Raw genomic sequence first — 19,210 nt, 5'->3', positions numbered from 1 at the left:
ACTAAGCGTATTTTCAAAGATTTTTAATGACATGGAAGAAATCTCACATTATTGTGTTGAGTAAGAAAAATGCAAGATATAAAGTAATTCTTCTAATTATGTAAAAAAAAATTCTCATGTATATAAAGTCCTATTAGAATATATGTTTAAAGTGTTTATCTCTGGGTTCTAAAATTATGGATGATACACAATTTGTTCTTTAAACTTTTTCTGATTTTTGCAATTTTTCTGTAATTAATATTACAATCAATATTACTATTCCATTAGAAAAAAAATAAGTTAGGGAACCTTGAGTTTGGAGTCTACCTAGAACTTCCAGTCAGGTTGTAGAGTTCAGCTTAAAGTGATTCCTTCTAGTATCAATCACCCAAACTTCACAAACATCCCATACTCAAGATTTAAACTAAGATTTAAAGAGAAAAGAAACAAACTTCTTTTTGAAGACATGGATTCAGTGAAAAGTATGGACATATTGGAGGGAAGAAAAAGTTGACAGTAACTTGAAGAAGACAGCCACAGAGTTAAGACTTCCCACCAAGTACAAAGTATGTTTTACTTACTATCAAGGAGACTTAGAAGGAAATATTGCTTGTAGAAAGCCAAATACACTGCCTGTTAAAACTCCTAAACATCAATAAGGACAAGAACACTAAGGAAAGTTTAAGACCTAACTCAGATAATTGGAACAAAGAATCAGAGATAATGTAGATAAACTTCCTCAGTAAATTCAAATCCCAAGTGAGTTACACAATCATGATAATAAAGTAAAGAATAATGAACTATCTGGAAAACAGATAACAGAACAATGGGGCTATCACAGGACACAGAAACATCCTGCAAATTGAACAGAAACAAACATATAGAAAGCAAAAATCAATAAAAATATATTTTATATTATATATATTATAAATGGATTTTTAAATATACATGTACTAAGATCCATTAAATGAATTTTAAAGCCATTCAGTCATAAAGACTTCCAGTTAGCAGTAAACCCACCAAAATATCTTGCAGCATATAAACTGTCAGATTGGTAAACATTTAAAATAGAAGGATTTTCCATATTGCACTTACCTGTTTACAGCCTCTGTGATCTAAGGGTAAGATCTGCATAGTCATCTTTAAGTTCCCAGGATCCAGCTCAGTGCCAGGTACATTATTAAGTTACCAAAAGAATAGTTACTTAAAGGTAGATGACCTATGCTGAAGAATAGGGGAGAATGAATAAGTGGGAGGAGGAGGAAGAAATGAAAAGGAAGGGGAGGGAGAGGGGGAGGGGGAGGAAAAATAGAAAAGTGGAAAGTACATTCTGCGCAAAAGTGTAGATTTTTATCACTAAGCCAAATGTTCTTACCTTGATACAGTTCCATGACTCAAATTTTAAGTCAGAGGAAGTGAGAATCAAGCCTGCCTCCATTTGCTCTCTGCTTGATCTTAGACAAAATTTCCTCTAAGCCTCTGTAACCTCAGCTGTAAAACTGAATTTGATTCTGTTAACATTCTAAATATAGTCCAGAGTACAATGTTTTTTAAAACAGTTCTAATTAGAAGGAACAGAAAAATAGACATCCTAGCTAGAGGTGGAAATCCAACTTATATAACCATTGAATCAAAATAAAATATTTAACCATGATTTGCTAGAAGTTAGGACTTCCTGGTGGCTCAGACGGTAAAGCGTCTGTCTACAATGCGGGAGACTGGGGTTTGATCCCTGGGTCGGAAAGATCCCCTGGAGAAGGAGATGGCAACCCGCTCCAGTACTCTTGCCTGGAAAACCTCATGGACAGAGAAGCCTGGTAGGCTGCAGTCTATGGGGTCACTACAAGTCGGACACAACTGAGCGACTTCACTTCAAACTATTTAAAACTTTCTTAAAACCAAACAAATAGCAAAAGAAATGTTAACAAAACATGAGACTTGACAAATGTCACAAAACCTTATTATTTCTACATACAAAGAATTGCTGAAAAAAATCAATAGCTAAATTACATTCAATAAGGGAGTAAAAGGAATTGCAAATTATATATAAGAAATTAACATTTCTGATGTTAATAGAAATTAACATCATATATGCAGATGATATCACTCTAATGGCAGGAAGTGAAAAGGAACTAAGGAGCCTCTTTGATGAGGGTGAAAGAGAGTGAAAAAGCTGGCTTAAAACTCAACATTCAAAAACTAGGATCATGGCATCCGGTCCTATCACTTCATGGCAAACAGATGAGGAAACAGTGCAAACAGTGACAGATTTTATCTTCTTGGGCTCCAAAATCACTGTGGATGGTGACTGCAGCCATGAAATTAAAAGATGCTTGCTCCTTGGCGGGAAAGCTATGACAAATTTAGTGTATTACAAAGCAAAAACATCACTTTGCTAACAAAGGTCCATATAGTTAAAGCTATGGTTTTTCTAGTAGTCACGTACAGATGTGAGAGACCATAAAGAAGGCTGAGCCCTGAAGAACTGATGCTTTTGAACTATGGTGTTGGAGAAGATGCTTGAGATTCCCTTGGACAGCAAGGAGATCAAACCAGTCAATCCTAAAGGAAATCAACCCTGGATATTCATTGGAGGGACTAATGCTGAAGCTCCAGTACTTGGATCACTTGATGTGAACAGCCAACTCATTGGAAAAGAATTTGATACTGGGAAAGATTGAAGGCAAAATATTCTAGAAGAGGGGAGCAAAGGATTAGATGGTTAAATAGCATCACTGACTCAATGGACCTGAGTTTGAGCAAACTCCAGGAGACAGTGAAGGACAGAGAAGCTTCATGTGCTTCAATCCATGGTGTCACAAAGAGTTGGATATGACTTAGCAACTGAACAACAAAAGTCTTTGAACAAAAGTACCTTCCTAACAGTATTAAAGAAATACAAATTAAAACATTGTTTAGGTACATGAGAGATTACTTGCATTAGCAGTAATTAAAAGCATCCCTGTAGCCCTGTCAAACATGGCCTTTTGCCCCATTGTTCCCATCTCTTGACACTGAGTCTGAACTTGGACACGTGGCTTGTTTTTGGACAATGGAACAACAAGAAACTTGACACAAAGAGAGACTTTAAAAAATGCTCCTCTTCTAGACAACTGCCATCACCATGAGATTATGCCCAGGCTGGTCTGCTGTAGGATGTGGGAGATAAGGGCCTTCCCTTATGAAACCCTCCTATCCAAGGTCCTCTAGATTAGTCAGTTCCCAGGCACCCAGCCATTTGACCACAGATGCTTGAGTGAGCCCAGTCAGGATCAGTGGAATGTGGTCCAGATCATTCAAACTGGCCTATGAACAACTACAGTGTCATGGGAATTAATAAATGGTTGGGTTACTTTTTGGCTTGGCTTTTAAAAAACAACTTTATTGAGGGATAACTGACATAAACTGCAAATTTACAGCACACAATTTGACAAGTTTTAACATGCATATACACCCATGAAACCATCACCACAATCAAAATAATGATCATGTCCATCAGCTGCAAAAAGTGCCTCTAGCTTCTTCATATTTGCTCCCTCCTACCTCTCCCTATACCTCTCCCTCATCCCCCAGCACCCATGCCTGTTTCTAGGCAACCACTGATCTGCTTTCTATCACCATAGATTGGTTTGTATTTTCTGGAATTTTATATAAACAGAATCATACATACAATATGCAATTTTTGTCTGGTTTCTTTAACTCAGCATAATTATTTTGACATTTATCTGTCTTGTGTGTATCAATATTTCATTCTTTTTGTATTAGCTAATATATTAGAGAAAGCTGCAGTTTTACAGAAAAAAATGAGCTGTAGTTTTACAGAGTTCTCATATACTCCCCTCTTCTATGTCCTCATTCTCCCTCATTAATGTGGTACATTTGATGTACATTAATGAATCAATATTGATCCATTATTAACTATAGTCCCTTTTCTACATTAAGATTCACTCTTCGTGTTGTACAGTTCTAAGAGTTTTGACAAATGCACAGTCATGTATTCAAGATTACAGCATCAGATGAAATTGTTTCACTTTCTCAAAAATACCCTGTGCTTGAAGCATATTTCATGAATATGTGACATATTCATCCCTCCATCCCCCTGAACCTCTGGCAACGACCAATATTTTTACTGTCTCTAGGGCTTTGCCTTTTCCAGAATGCCATATAGATAGAATAATACATTTAAGTCTTTTCAGACTGGCTTTTTTCACTTAGTAAGTGCATTTAAGTTGCCCTTATGTCTTTTTGTGGCTTAATCATTTCTTTTCAGTGCTAAATAATTTCCCATTGTCTGGATGTACCACAGTTTGCCCATTTACCTATTGAAGGACATATTAGTTGCTACCAAGTTTTGGCAATATGGCTACTACAAACCATCATGTGCAGGTTTTTGTGTGGACACAAGTATTCAACTCTTTTTGGTAAATATCAGGGACTGTGATTACTGGATTTTGTGCTAAGACTCTGTTTTGCGAGAAACTGCCAGACTGTCTTCCAAAGTGACTATATCATTTTGCATTCCCACCAGCAATTAATGAGAGTTCCTTCTTGATACACATCTTTGCTAATGTTTAGAGTAGTCAGTGTTTTGGACATAAGCCATTCTGCTATGAGAACAGTGGTATCCCATTTTTTAGTTAATTCTTTTATCATGGAGTAGTATTCCATTATGAATATACAATATAGGTTGATAACTGAACATTTGGGGTTTTCCCCCATTTTTTACTATTATAAATAAAACTGTTGTGAACAATCATGCACAAGTCTTTGTAAGGATAAAGTTTTCTTTTCTCTTGGGTACAGACAGATGGAGCATATAGAAGGTGTATATTGTACATGCTTAACCTTTTAAAAAACTGCCAAATTATTTCAGAAAGTGCTTATACCATCTTACATGACCTTCAGCAGCATCTGAGGTTCTAGTTGTTTCACATCTTTCCCAGCACTTGCTATGTTCAGTCTTTAATTTTTGTGATTCTAGTTTGTAGGTAGTGTTTTATTGCAGTTAACGTGCACATTTCTTTTGACTAGTGATGCTGAGTATCTCTTCAGTGTTTTTTTTGCCACCCATGTATCTTTATAGAAAGTGCAGTTGACGCTGGCTAAGGGGCCAACTAAGGGGTCTCAGTTCTCTCCACAGGGATCTTTCTATGGCCTCTCTCCACATTGGCTACTTTGGGCTTCCTCATAGCATTCTGGTTTGGTCCCAAATGTGAGTGCCCTAGACAAAGAAACAAAGCAAGGCAGAAACTGCATCCTTTTTGTGACTGAGCCTCAGAAGTCATATAGCATCTTTTTGACTCTATTTGATGTACCAAGGCCAGAGTCCATGTGAGAAGTTACAGAGTAAAGGATATACAGGGAGGCCATTATTTGGGCTTTTAGTGCAATTAATCTAACACACACACACACCTTCACAATACTTTTTAGAATTGTAGTTAAAAAAACACACATAAGATACCATATTAACTATTTCTAAGTGTACAGTTCTCTACAGTCAAGTATATTCATACTGGTGTAAAACCAATCACTAGAACTTTTTCATCTTGGAAATGTGAAACTTGATACCCATTAAACCACAGATTTTTCTTTTTCTCCTTACCACCAGACCTCAGTAACCACCATTCTACTTTGTTTCCATGAATCTGACTATTTTAAATAAAAATCATACAGTCTTTGACTTTTTGTGACCTCATTTAGCATAATGTCCTCAAGGTTCATCCATGGTGTAGCATGTGAAAGAATTTCGTTTCTTTTTAAGACTAAATGTTATTCCATTGTATGCATATACCACATTTGTTTATTCATTCATCTGTCAGATATTTGGGTTGCTTCCATCTTTCAGATAGTGTGAATAATGATGCTATGAACATGGTTGTGCAAAAGTATCTTCAAGACCCTGCTTTTAATTCTTGAGTATATACACCCAGAAGTGGGATTATATGGTAGTTCAATTTTTAATTTTTTGAGGAACCACCTTACTGCTTTCCCTAGTGGTTTTATCATTTTATATTTCCACCAACAGTGCACAAGGGTTCTAATGGGTTCCAGTTTTTCCATATACTTGCCAACACTGATTATTTTCTGTATTTTTATTATTTTAAAGTGGCCATCCTAATGAGTGTGAGGTCATACATCATTGTGGATTTGATCTGCATTTCCCTGATGATGAGTGACACTGAGCATCTTTTATGTACTTGTTGACCATGTACATCTTTGGAGCAATGTCTGTTCAAGTCTTTTGCTCATTTAAAAAATTAGGTTGTTTGATTTTTTGTTGAGTTGTAACAACGTTTTGATTTGTATTTCCAACAGGTACTTACAGCACCAGGTGCAACCCTGCGTTGGCTGTGTCAACCTGATGAGAGGCAGGTGTTTCCGTGTATCTCAGACCCAAGTTTGTGATACTCACAGCTTGGGGATTTCTGTGGCTGTTGTCAACCCAGAAGTCACTGCTATTGTTTTAAAATATGTATTTATTTCTTTTGCATCGGGTCTCAGTTGAGGCATGTGGGATCTTTGATGCAGCATGCAAGCTTAGTCACCCTATGGCATGTGGGATCTCAGTTCCCTGAACAGGGATCGAACCTGCATCCCTTGCATTGAACAATTCTTAACCGCTGGATCACAAGGGAAGTCCCCATAGCCACAGTTAGTCACATTTCAACACTGTGCCTTCCTGGTTACCATATATTACAAAATAAAACAACACACACACAAACAAGCATAATTAGGTCTTTCTGTGACATCACTGGCCAACAATGTAATTTACTTCACAGTGTAATGGGCTGATTTATAAAGCGTTTTAACCTTGGAATGTCTCAATTCTTTACTGCTTAAAGACTTTGTTTTCCAAAATAGTCCAGAATCATAAAAGAAACAGTAATACATAATATCTGGGCTTTCACAAAGTTGTACTGAAAAAGAGCACCTAACAGCTAAATGCCAACTTACCTACCCTGTGTCCAATATGTCAAATAGATACACTGAGCTGTTCTGGAAAACTTGTAATTATTAGCACTGATAGACGTTGTACTGCCACAAATAGTCTCACTGTAAATTCAACGAGTGTGACTCACATGCTACTTTTAAAATGCTACGGTCATCTGAGAACACTGCGGGTTTGAACTTCATTGGGACACAAACGTCATTTTCTGCAATCTTCAGCCACAGAAATGTGGTTCTTGGATGTTGAGCGAATTCTTCAATTCCCAGGTCAGACCCAGTATTCCTGGGAGAGGCTTTATGATTCTCTGACCTTTAATGGACACACTCTCAGCAAGGCTTGCCTCAAAGTCCAGAAACATTCAAAATGGTTTGGGTGCTGGGTTGGGATCTCTGTGAACATATATCAGAGGAACAAGTGCCAATATAGGCAGAAAAAACACTAAACATGTCATACTTTTGGGAAAGTGCTTTACCCACATCAAGCCATGTACATAAAACCACTGTGAATATATCTCTTTAAAATGAAGTCCACTTATACTACACAATCTGTCAGACCACTAATCTTCTCAAAACTCTCAAATGGTAACTTGAAAGCTATCAATGGTTGCTCATTATAAAGAGAACAAACTCCAAATATCTCAGCCTAGATGTCCAAGCTACAGTCTACACACGTTACATTTCTAAACTTATTTCTGTCTTAGTATCCCCAAATCAAGCTCTCTACTCCCATCAGCCATGCTCACTGTCCTTTCATTGTCAACTAGGGAGACCTGTTGAGGACATTTGTTTCCACCTCTCTTACAGGCCCTGCTTCATCTGCCTTCCCCCACTCCCATGGACACTGATCTAGCCCTTGCAGAATTCCTGACTGTGTTATTCATTTGCATATCCAGCCTTATAAGGGCAGTTACTTTAATATAGGATTTTATTTGGTTTTCCCACCTTAAACGATGGAGAGCTGTACCTATTAACAGTGAAAAGTCCAGGGTTTGGCCCATGGTCAACATTCAGAATCTTGTGGTGGTGGGGGTGGGGGGAGGACCTTGGTGACCCCCTCCAGCAAGTCTTCTCAAACTTTAATCTGCATATGAATCTCTCAGAGATCGTTAAAATGTACATTCTGATTCGTTAGATTTTTGGTGAAGCCTGAGATTCTGCATTTCTAACCACCTCCCAGGTAATGCCAGTGCTGTGGGACCTGGACCACAACTGCCTGAAGTTGTGATGGTGCACATAAATGAGTGAAGCAGGCAGGGTGGGACTCAACAGAAAGTGGGGGCATGCTACTACTGTATAGCACAGAGAACTGTATTTAATATCCGATGATAAACCGTAATAGAAAATAATATCAAAAGAATTATATATATATATATGACTGAATCACTTTGCTTTTCAGCACTAATTAACACTTCAATTAAAAAAACTTTAGTGGGGGGATGGTGAATGGTGGCAAACCAGGAGACTCAAGCCCTGCCTAAGGAACAGCAGGCACTCCAAGTTTCATGGTCTTGGGTAAATGCATTCAGCCTCTTTGAATGAATCTCAACTTTTTCATGTTACACTTGCTTCATGGTGTTGTTATAAATAAAATACATTTAAATTATAAACTTTATTTTAAATAGAAATAAAACTTAAATTTTTAAATTTAATTAAATAGCATATACAAACTACCTACCAGTAAAAACAGGCTTGCTTATAAAGGCTGGTCAGCTTCCTTCTCAGCAAAGAGCTTTGCAGAGTGAGGCCTATGTCTTTGATAAAAGTTGCTATTGTTAACATTATAATAATAACCATTACTATTAAGTATCAGGTCAACAGGGGTCTACTCACTACATTTACAGAACTAAAAGGAACTTCTTAAATTATTCTTCACAAGAATGACCTGCTTAGAGGTAATTTCTCTATCCTGTTATTCCAAGAGGCAACTGGAAAGTTATCTCACTAAACAGAAATATTCTAATATTCAAAAGTATTAATACAAAAATTAATAATACTTCTCTTTCATAGTAAACACAGACTAGAAGCAGCAGCTTTATAACATAAACCATCACATCCTTGTTTCTATTTCTTCTGTTTTCCCTTTAGAAATATATTTAATTTGAATGATAAGACCATGAAGACCAGGACTTCTAGTTCTTCCAAGTTCTGCTTAATTATAGTATTTCTACTTGAATCATAATTGATCATGTTAATCCTTCATCAGTAACTCTGCTTTAAACTGGGGGAAATGATCTAAATACAGGGAGCAACAAAAAGTGTCCAGGTTGTAGTCATCAATGTTAGTCCGGTCCTTATCTACTCCTTACAAACAAAAGTGAAAAATTGCGAACTAAATCTTTAACAGGAGGGAATTTTATTTGTTGCACTGTTTTAGCAAGAAGAGTGGTCATCTTTGGTTACTGGCTAAATATATAAAAAAACATAATCTTGTAGAAAGGGGAACAAAAATCTTGTAGAAAGGGGAACAAAAATAAAAATCTACATTTATAACTTTACCGAGTTACAAAGCAGACTTTACCAAGCGAAGTCATAATCAAACTCATGAAGTATTCTATAAGCTAGCTTGGACAAGTATCTTCATGTTTTCTAGATATTACACATCTTTGTGCCCAATCACACCGAGCTGCAGAATATGCATACCTGGACTTTCTGACATGGAGCCTCCCCAATGAACACTTTATTAGTGTTATTTTCTAGAGGGGAAGAAAAATACCTGTCCCCTCTACCCTTTTAAGTTCTTGACTAAGACCCCTGTAACAAAACAGAAAGTAACATGAAGAAAAGCATGCAAATTCATAGAATATAAGCTTTATGTGTCACAAGAGATTTCATAAGGAAATGAAAACTTGAAGAAAGTTAAGCCCGTGTGTTTTTATGCTAAGCTTGATGCAGGGTGGAAAGATAACAATAGAAGAAAGGGTATGAGGTAAGTAAGCATAGGAATCTTAGCAAAGCTAATATTCGGAGCCCTCTCCGTGTCCCTTTGTCTTCAGAGATGTTCCTTTCCTTCTGGCATACAGAGGGCATAAATCTCTCACAAGATTTTTTTATGACTTGTTTTATTTTTTTATGACCTGCTTCAGAGAAGTTCAGAATATCCTTCCTGCACATGCCATTTCTCAAGTTCCTTCAGCTTTAAATGTTCAATATGTTAAGGTGCCATATTTTGGGGTACCATGTCCTGAACTCCATTGCTATCATTATTATTTCTCTTCATGGAAGCACCGAAGTTATTTGAGTTTGTGACTGGTTTGTCAAAATAAATAGATTTGCTTTGGCAGGGTGTTTATGATCTCCAATGAAGGTCAGCAAACTTTGTCCCAGGTCAAATCCAGTACTATATATGTTTTTATAAATGAAGTTTTATTTGAATACATCCACCAGCACTTGTTTGTATCTGTGGCTCCTTTGCCATAACAAAAGAATTGAGAGATGGAGACCATTTGGTCCTCAAAGCCTAAAATATTTACTCTCTGGCCCTTTATAGACAGTTTGCCAACCATGGACCTACAGAATAAAGAACAATAACTAAACATGTTAAAGGGTTATTATTTTAAAAAGGTACCACTCCAAAAGTCTCAGGGATGCCAGCCTAAGCCTATATACCTTTTTGCCAGACAGGCAATAGTCTTGCTTTAAAAAGCAGAATTCCATTTACCTAAGCTTGAGGAAATATCAAAGTGAAAGTCATAATTAAAGTGGAGTAATTACAGAGTAACTGCTCTTTATATGTAGTGAATGAAATTGGTTTTGGTTTGAGGAATATCATATTAGTGAGGATGCCATGCAAAAGAGACAGTTCTAAAAGGTTACGAAACTGTGGCTTTTGAGGGAAACAACTATGGGCATCTTCTAGAGCTGGATTTCAATAAAAATTTTACTTACTCTTACAAAATTTTAAAGTTATGTTTTATTAGTAAGTCTTCCTGATTTTTGGGAGGTGGGAGAGGGTAGCAAATGGGATTATATAACAAAGTGGATTTGATCAATTTATATCCATGTGTCATGTAATTCAGTCCCTTTAAATAGATTACTTAGCAAAGCTTCCTGATCATCCAATCCCATTAGCCCAGCAGTTGCTCAAGAAAACCATCAAGTAACTAATAAAACAATAAATTCATACAAATACACAGATACTAAATACTTAAGTAAATGGTAGATCCCTGGTGCTACTTACCCTAAGCAGGTCACATAGAGGAGCCCATGTGAAAAGTAATAAAGGGCACAAAATTTGGACTATTCTTCTCTTGTCAATTTTATCTCAAGTTCATGTCTTTGGAAATATGTAAAAATTAAAATTATTAAATGCAAAACAGATTTGAAAGAATATTGTAGTGAATATCCATAAACCCAAATTTATATGAACACATTTTGATTCTTTTTATTATTATTTTTTCTTTTAGCTAGATGAATGAGATATAAAATGCATACTTACCATTTTTAGGTGTATGATTGGATGAGTTCTGACAAATGTACAGTTATGTAATCACCACCACAATCATGATACTGAACAGCCCCATTAATCCCCGAAGTCCCAGTTACTCCCCCTAGCTCCTGGCAACAATCAATCTGCTGTCTCTAAATTTTGCCTTTTCACAAACTGAAGATAAATGAAATCAGTCTTTTGTGCCTTCAATTAGCATAATGCTTTTGAGATTCACCCTGTTGTTGCTTGAATTAGTAATTTGTTCCTCTTATTGCTAATTAGCATTCATTCTACGGATGTGGTTTATCCTTTGATCTGCTGAACTTTTGAGGTGTTTTCACTTTTAACTACAATATAGCTTATGAACATTTATGTACTTTTTGTGTGGACATGTTTTCATTTCTCTTGGGTATATACTTAGGAGTGGAATTGCTGAGTCACTCGGTTAGTATAATATTTAAGTTTATAAGAAATTGCCAAACTGTCATCTGAGGTCCTTGGACCTTAACCTTTCCATGAGCAATGTGTGTGTTCCATTTCCTCCCCATTATCGCTACTGGCAATTCCAGTCTTTTTAATTAGTCATTCTACTGAGTTGTGGTGGTATTACCATCTGCACTTACTTAACGACTAATAACAACTCGGATCACTGGTGCTTATTTGCTATTCATATGTTTTCCTTGATAAAATCCTTAGTTTTTCAACATTTTAACCTATTTTTAAAACTTACCTATTATAAACACCAATCCTTATGCAAGATGTGTTTTGTCTAAGGCTTATCTTTCCATTTTCAAGAGTGTCTCTCTGGAAGTGCAGATGTTATTCTAATCTGAGCTTTGCTGAACCCAATTTCCTTCAATGTCTTTAGAAATTTTAGTTTTAGTTCTTACAGTTAAGTCTGCGTTTCAAGTTAATTTTGTGTGACACAGAGGAATAAAGGTTGATTAAAAAAAAATATATATAGCTATATATTTGTTCCAGAATTGTTGAAGTGACTTTCCTTTTTCCCATCACTGTCAGTTTTGTGAAAAATCAAGTTACCATATAGGTGTTACATAGTCACACAGTCTATTTTTGGATTCTTTACTGTGTCCAGTTCAGTTGCTCAGTCCTGTCAAACTCTGCCACCCCAGGGACTGCAGGACGCCAGCCTTCCCTGTCCATCACCCAACTCCTGAAACTTGCTCAGACTCATGTCCATTGAGTCAGTGATGACATCCAACCATCCTCTGTTGTCCCCTTCTCCTCCTGAGTTCAATCTTGCCCAGCATCAGGGTCTTTTCAAATGAGTCAGTTCTTTATATCAGGTGGTCAAGGTATTGGAGTTTCAGCTTCAGCATCAGTCCTTCCAATGAACACCCAGGACTGATCTTCTTTAAGATGGACTGGTTGGATCTCCTTTCTGTCCAAGGGACTCTCAAGATACTTCTCCAACACCACAGTTTAAAAGTATCAATTCTTCAGTGCTCAGCTTTCTTTCTAGTCCAACTCTCACATCCATACAAGACTACTGGAAAAACCATAGCTTTGACTATACATACCTCTGTGGGCAAAGTAATGTCTCTGCTTTTTAATATGCTGTCTAGGTTGGTTGTAACTTCCCCTCCAAGGAGTAAGCATCTTTCAATTTCATGGCTGCAGTCACCATCTGCAGTGATTTTGGAGCCTAAGAAAATAAAGTCTGTCACTGTTTCCATTGTTTCCAGCAGATTACATATACACCTTGATACCAAAATCATATTAACTATGGTAGCTTTATAGTAATTTTTGCAGTCAGGCATATATCCTCCAATATCATCTTTTTATCAAAGCTGTTTTGACTATTCAAGGTCCAACTGCATTTATATATAAATTTTAGACTCACCTTGTTAATTTCTACCCAAAATGGCTGCTAAGTACTTTGCTTAGGGTTTAATTGAATCTATCAGTCAGTTTAATTTTATCTGAAATCTTAATCATATTAAGGGCTACCCTGGTGGCTCAGTGGTAAAGAATATACCTGCCAACGCATCAGACCTGGGTTCGATCCCTGGGTCAGGAAGATCTCTGGAAAAGGGCACAGCAACAAACTCAAGTATTCTTGAATGGAGAATCCCACGGACAGAGGAGCCTGGCGGGCTACAATCCATAGGTCACAGAGTCAGACATGACTGAGGTACTAAACCACCACCGCATTAAACCTTTCATCCAAGAATGTGGTATCTCTCTCCATTTATTTAGGTTTTTTTTCTCTCAAAATGGTTTGTTTCCCATGTTCAGGACTTACACACACTTCACAAAATTTCTCTCATGGTCTTTGATGCTATGGTGCTATTTTTTAATTTCAACTGTTTATTCCTGGTATGTAAAAATACATTCTGGTACACTGACATTGTATCCTGTTGAACTTGCTAAGCTTATTTTGTAGTATCTTACTTATAGTTTATCATCTTCTACTTACACAATCATGTCATCTACAAATAAAGACAGTTGTATGTATCTTTCCAATTTGTTTTTCTTTGTTGTTCTGTTGCACTGGCTAAAACCTCCAGGCAGTATTGAATGTAAGTGTCTGGATCAGGCATTCTTGCCTTGTTTGGTGTATTAGAGGGAAAGTATTGTTTTTTACTGTTAAATATAGTATTAGTTACTCTTTATCAGTCTGAGCAAATTCCCACTTGTAGGTTATTGAGAATTTCTACTAGGAATACGTCTTGAATTTCATCAAATGCTTTTTCTGAATGTAATGATATGGTTTTTCTATTTTATTCCCAGCATGGAATTAATTCATTTCCAAATGTTCCCTCTAAGGTATCAATTTCATTGGCATAAATCATTTCATAATACTTCTTTTTAAGTGTCTGTAGGATTCATGCTGGTATCTCCCCTTTCATTTCTAACACTGATTATTTTTTACCTGATCAGCCTGGTTAGAAGTTTATCAACTTCTTTGATATTTACAAAGAGTCAGCTTCTGATTTGCTTTTTCTTGTTTCCTATTTCACTGGCTTCTGTTCTTATTTTCTTGCACTTGTATTTACTTAAGTTGGAAACTTGAGACTATATTCTAATGTGTTTAAATTTATAAATTTGCCTCTGAATACTGCCTCAGCTGCAGCCCACAAATTTTGATGTTATGACTTTTATTTTCATTCTAGTCAAGATATTTTCTAATTTCTCTTATGATTTCTTTGGCATATGAGTTATTTAAATATATTGTTCTTATCTGTTATTGATGTTTATGTTAATTCCACTGTGTTTGGAAAATAATGCCTTATATATAAATTTTCAATGCCCTTTAAATTTAAGGAGACTTTTAAGACGCAGGGGTGCCTTTTCCTTGCTCACTTTCTACTTCTGCTGGTTGGACACAGACAACAACAAGGCCCTGGGTGATGATACAGCCACAAGATTAAAAATCTCAGACTTGAATCACTACATAGAAGGAAGAAGCACCATTACCTGGAACACTCAACCTGGTGATACCTATGAGCAAGAAATAATCTATTTTTTGAACCATTATAGGTTTGGTTCTGTTTGTTATATTAGTTTCACTTACCCTGATTCAAATGCTACCTTTTGAAGGTTCCCCTCTGCTTTCCATTTCCCTGAGTTTATCATAAAACATGTAGTCTATATTTCAGTTCATACTATCTAAAGCATACCCACCACATCTACTCAATATTTTCATGTGTTCCATTAACAGACAAAACCTTCATGTGAATAAAGGTAAATACATAGAGAAGTTTACTGCACCAGCCAAGATGTTTTTGAAATAAATTTTTATTGAAGTACATAGCATGTGTACAGAAACGGGTGCCAAGAAACACACTATCTATACACACATTACACGTGACTCACGTATCTGTAGAAATATAGAAGGCTGTCTGTACCTGGGGCATTTTTTCCCTGTTATTTCTTACTTGCTATTTTTGAATCCCTGGTAATTGAGAAAGACAAGAAAACAAGAGACAGAAGGGCACCCAAAGGTTTAGCCTAGAGGCGCTTGAACTCAAGGCTGGAAAGCCAAAGCTGGTCTTTTGCAATCACCTATATGCTGCTCAGTTCCTCTGCCACACTCCGACAGTGCTACCTTTCCCCAAGTTTTAAGGGAACAAAGATATAACACAAGTAGGGAAGAATATAAAGAGAGCAGTTACATCATTTCCTAGAGCAAATATAAGGATCCAGGGTTACTACTGGCCCATGTGGCATCTTTGATAAACTTTTAAAAAGCTCTTTATAAAGGACTCCTTTTCTCAAGTCACCTGACAGATATTTGTTGCACTATAACCACACTGACTTTATTGGTAAGAACACCTTCCTTCCCCTTGCTGGTAAGCTGTGTAGGTAAGGCCCCAGTGTCTGTGATGTGAAGAGCATCTTCTGGATGTGGCCCTGTTCTGTTCTGTCCAGTTCACATGCTGCAGCTGGCCTCAGGCGTGAGGCCAGGTTGTAATTTTGATTTTTTTTTTTTTTAGATGCATCAAGGTTACTTTTAAAATACTTTTTAAATTGATAAATCACATGTATACAGAATAAAAAGGGAGACGTTAACTAAAAGCAATAAAAAAACAAGAACCACCAGTTTACACAGGAAAAAGTGTAGCAAGTTCAGAGTTTCAAAAACACATAAATGATGCAAGAAACACCATAAGCAAAAATAACCAAATAAATGTGCATGGGCCTATGGGAATAGGGTCAAAGTGAAAACTCCAAATAAACTGAATTATACAGAAGTGATAAGGCCAATAAGAACTGATTTCCTATTTTATGCTAATGAAAAACAAGAAAATGATCCTGGAAATCTAAGAATATTTCTAGGTGACCCACTGTAGTTATATAAATGTGTGTGTGTGTGTGTGGGGGGGGTAATTGGCCTTACATTAGAAAATGTGACTATCTTTCCAATTTTTATAAGAGGTAAAAGATGGCAACAACTTGACACTGATCCCAGGAAAGGCCCTGGAATAAAACCTTACTTACAGTGATAATGTTTCTTAAGCCTTTTGGCAAGAGAACACTGTTCACCAAGTTATCAGCAGGTACTTCATGAACTTTGGAGGGCAGTTACTTGACTAACATTTGAGAAATGCAGGACTTCAGCAAGGAATTTAAGATCCACGATGCTCTCACAGACAAGCCTGGAGAGAAACAGGCTGATAGATGAATCAGTAAATTGCTAAAATTTTTACCTAATGGACGCTGCTTAAAACATTGGTCAATTTATATCATATCAAAGAGAAGTTTCCTAGGTCGTTGTCCTCAGACTTGTTTCATTCAATACTGAATGTTCATGTTTCAAGCTTTCGGGTGATTGAAAATAAGAAGATAGTATACATGTCTTAGATGATTCCCAAAACATTTCAAAAGGTTAATAAATCCAACACAAGAAAACTTAGAATAAGCGAAGGTCCCACAAAGCAGGTTGAACAAAACACCAACTGCACAAGTGCAAGATGGGGAAAGACTATTAACAGTAATAAAAATAATAACCTAAATAATAACCTAAAAGACTCATTTTCATGTGGATGTCAGAAAAGCTAGTTCATTATTTGAGTGTTAAATAGAAGAACAAAAGAGCAGTAACTAGGACAAAGGACCACAGTTCTGCTACCTATACTGGGTTCTGTTCTGGGTTGTATACTTTAAGAAAACTAGAGTCTTTGGAGAATTGAGGTTTGGATGGTTAAAGACAATTGAAGCCACAATGTATCAGTGAAATTAACAGAATTAGAAAAGATACTGCCAGTCACTGTAAGAGCTGTGCTTAAGTGTTTGGCCCCAAGAGGTTCATAAACAAATGACAGGAAGGAGAACCACCAACCAGGACAGGCAGAGCTGCCCTCAAACGGAAGTGGATTCTGGCCTCTGGAGAACCCGATCAGCGCTTCTAAAGGCCCATCTGGTATGTGTGGAGTCAACTTGGAAACCTCATAAAAACATATCTAAAAGATCCGTCCCGTTATAAAATTACTCTTTGAAGAACACACAGATGACAATTCTTTAGGACTACTGTGTTAAAACTTGAGGATATGAAATTACAAATCATTCAGAGTTTGCTTTATGGGCCAATATTTCTCTCTCAAACTGACAAACATTGTGTGTTGCTCTCTGATGTGAAATCTCCCCAAGTGTTAATGCAATCAGCATTGACATGTAAACTTCTGATGTTGAAAGGCATTTGACTAGTGTAGTCTATACACTAATACACTATAATAGTGTATATACTCTATTACACATTCTTAACTGCCAGATTCATGTGTGTCCCATCCTGAAAAAGCCTTTAAAAATATTACATAAACAAACATGGCTTGTCAAGAATAATTTTACATAGCCAATCTTTCAGTGTATTTAACTTATAGATTTATTTATATAATTTAGGTTACTCAAAACTATTTGGAAATGTGTGGTACAAACTAACCAAGTTCAATTTTCTCCTAAAATTCAAGGTATGTTTTACACTACACTACACAAAACCTCCAGGCATAACTACTGCATAGGATTCCTCGAAGTCCATTTCAACATTCAGTCTCAGAGATCACACAAAATATGAATAAATCCATGTAATACATGAAAGAAATTTTCTATTTCAGGTAACTACATCCTAGAATCATCAGGGACTGAGAAAGGAAACTTTTCTACGATTTTCCCTAAAGAAATTATTTACCATCTGTCAGCAATTTTTCTATATCACCTCCTAGGATATTTATATCAATTTTCTTTGGAAAAGCAAGAATTAACCTTGGCATACCATTGTACCAAACCTGCTCTTTTCATTCTTATAATACTTATACTTTTTTTGTACCTTTCACTCTCAGAGCAGAAATAAAATCTCTCAGAAAGGGAATGTACATAGTTACTGCTCAGTCACTTACTACTCTGATTAAAGTAAATTAGCAAATGGAACTGTAATAAAAGGTACAAAAGGGGAGCTTACCTAGGTGATGTACTGCTGTCCAAAGGTACTCTCTTTGGGCCATTGGGAAAAGCATCTATGAGAAAGCACTTGAGCCAATTCTTTGTCTGATCAAGAAATTCACTACTTTCTATATTCCTAAACATAGGTCTTTGAAGTCACCAAAATTAAGCTAAAAGTGTCTAACTTAGGGTATTAAGATGTGTATGCATGTAGAACAAGCCAGTTACAAACCTACTTCCCTTTATATTAGCTATTAACTCTGTACCTCATATTTCAAATGAGTTCTGGGCATCATAGAAGAGTCACAAGATGCTCTTACATAGACATTTAGAAATCCAGTAACTTCTGATATAAATAGTGCTTTTAGGAGGAGGGAAACAATAATGATATTTATTAAATATAGCCTGCCTTTAACCATGAAAGTCTCTGGAATAAAAGCAAAAGTACTGCCAAGAAGCCACAGGTATTTATCACAAGGACAGAGAAAAATATGATTTTGAAGGGTACAGCGACAGTTCTCTGCCTTCATTAATGGGCTCTAAGATTAAAGGTTAATAGCAGTAGAAATACTATAATTACATAATGTTGGGTTCGTTTTCTTTCAGGTTTACAAAAAACCTTTTTGTTCTTGTACTTTTAAGGGCTTGTAAGGTCTGCCAGCCACTGCCTTTCTTGTCACCAGAGCTCTCAGCGGGTTTACAAGTGGACATGCTCAAGACTGCCATCTGGTGGAAATGATAGAAATTGAAATGGTTTTTGTAAATGATTAAAAATCAGTTGTCTAAGAAGGTACAAATTAAAATGAATTGGAAGAAAACAGTTCATTCTTAATACAGTAAGAAATGTAAAATACAGAATTAACTTAGTAAATGTATAGAACATATGGAGAAAAAGATAAAAATTTTACTGGGGCACTAAGAAATATTTCTATGTAAAAAGATGCAGCACTAATTCTG

The 19,210-nt window shown here is 36.4% G+C and overlaps 2 protein-coding genes across 4 annotated transcripts in view; both read right to left on the bottom strand.

The window, feature by feature from the left end:
• Positions 1 to 15,002, bottom strand: part of SLC3A1 (solute carrier family 3 member 1) — a 52,437-nt gene extending 37,435 nt beyond the window's left edge. The window contains exon 1 of one of the 2 annotated variants that reach the window (XM_070477578.1): positions 1,355 to 15,002. The gene's annotated coding sequence lies outside the window, so the exon portion shown is untranslated. Of the gene's footprint in view, positions 1 to 1,074; positions 1,324 to 1,354 lie in introns of those variants that run through there. The other variant, XM_020914666.2, reaches the window with a different exon arrangement.
• Positions 15,003 to 15,097: 95 nt separating this feature from the next.
• Positions 15,098 to 19,210, bottom strand: part of PPM1B (protein phosphatase, Mg2+/Mn2+ dependent 1B) — a 96,112-nt gene continuing 91,999 nt past the window's right edge. Inside the window, exon 6 of one of the 2 annotated variants that reach the window (XM_070477597.1) lies at positions 15,098 to 18,979. In XM_070477597.1, the coding sequence (XP_070333698.1) occupies positions 18,830 to 18,979 (150 nt within the window). In that variant the 3' untranslated portion in view covers positions 15,098 to 18,829. The remainder of the gene's footprint in view (positions 18,980 to 19,210) is intronic. The other variant, XM_070477602.1, reaches the window with a different exon arrangement.

Source organism: Odocoileus virginianus, chromosome 2 (genome assembly GCF_023699985.2).
Source record: "Odocoileus virginianus isolate 20LAN1187 ecotype Illinois chromosome 2, Ovbor_1.2, whole genome shotgun sequence".
Lineage (NCBI taxonomy): Eukaryota > Metazoa > Chordata > Mammalia > Artiodactyla > Cervidae > Odocoileus > Odocoileus virginianus.
The sequence above is the reverse complement of the archived record's forward strand: the minus strand, read 5'-3'. Positions and strand labels throughout refer to the sequence as shown.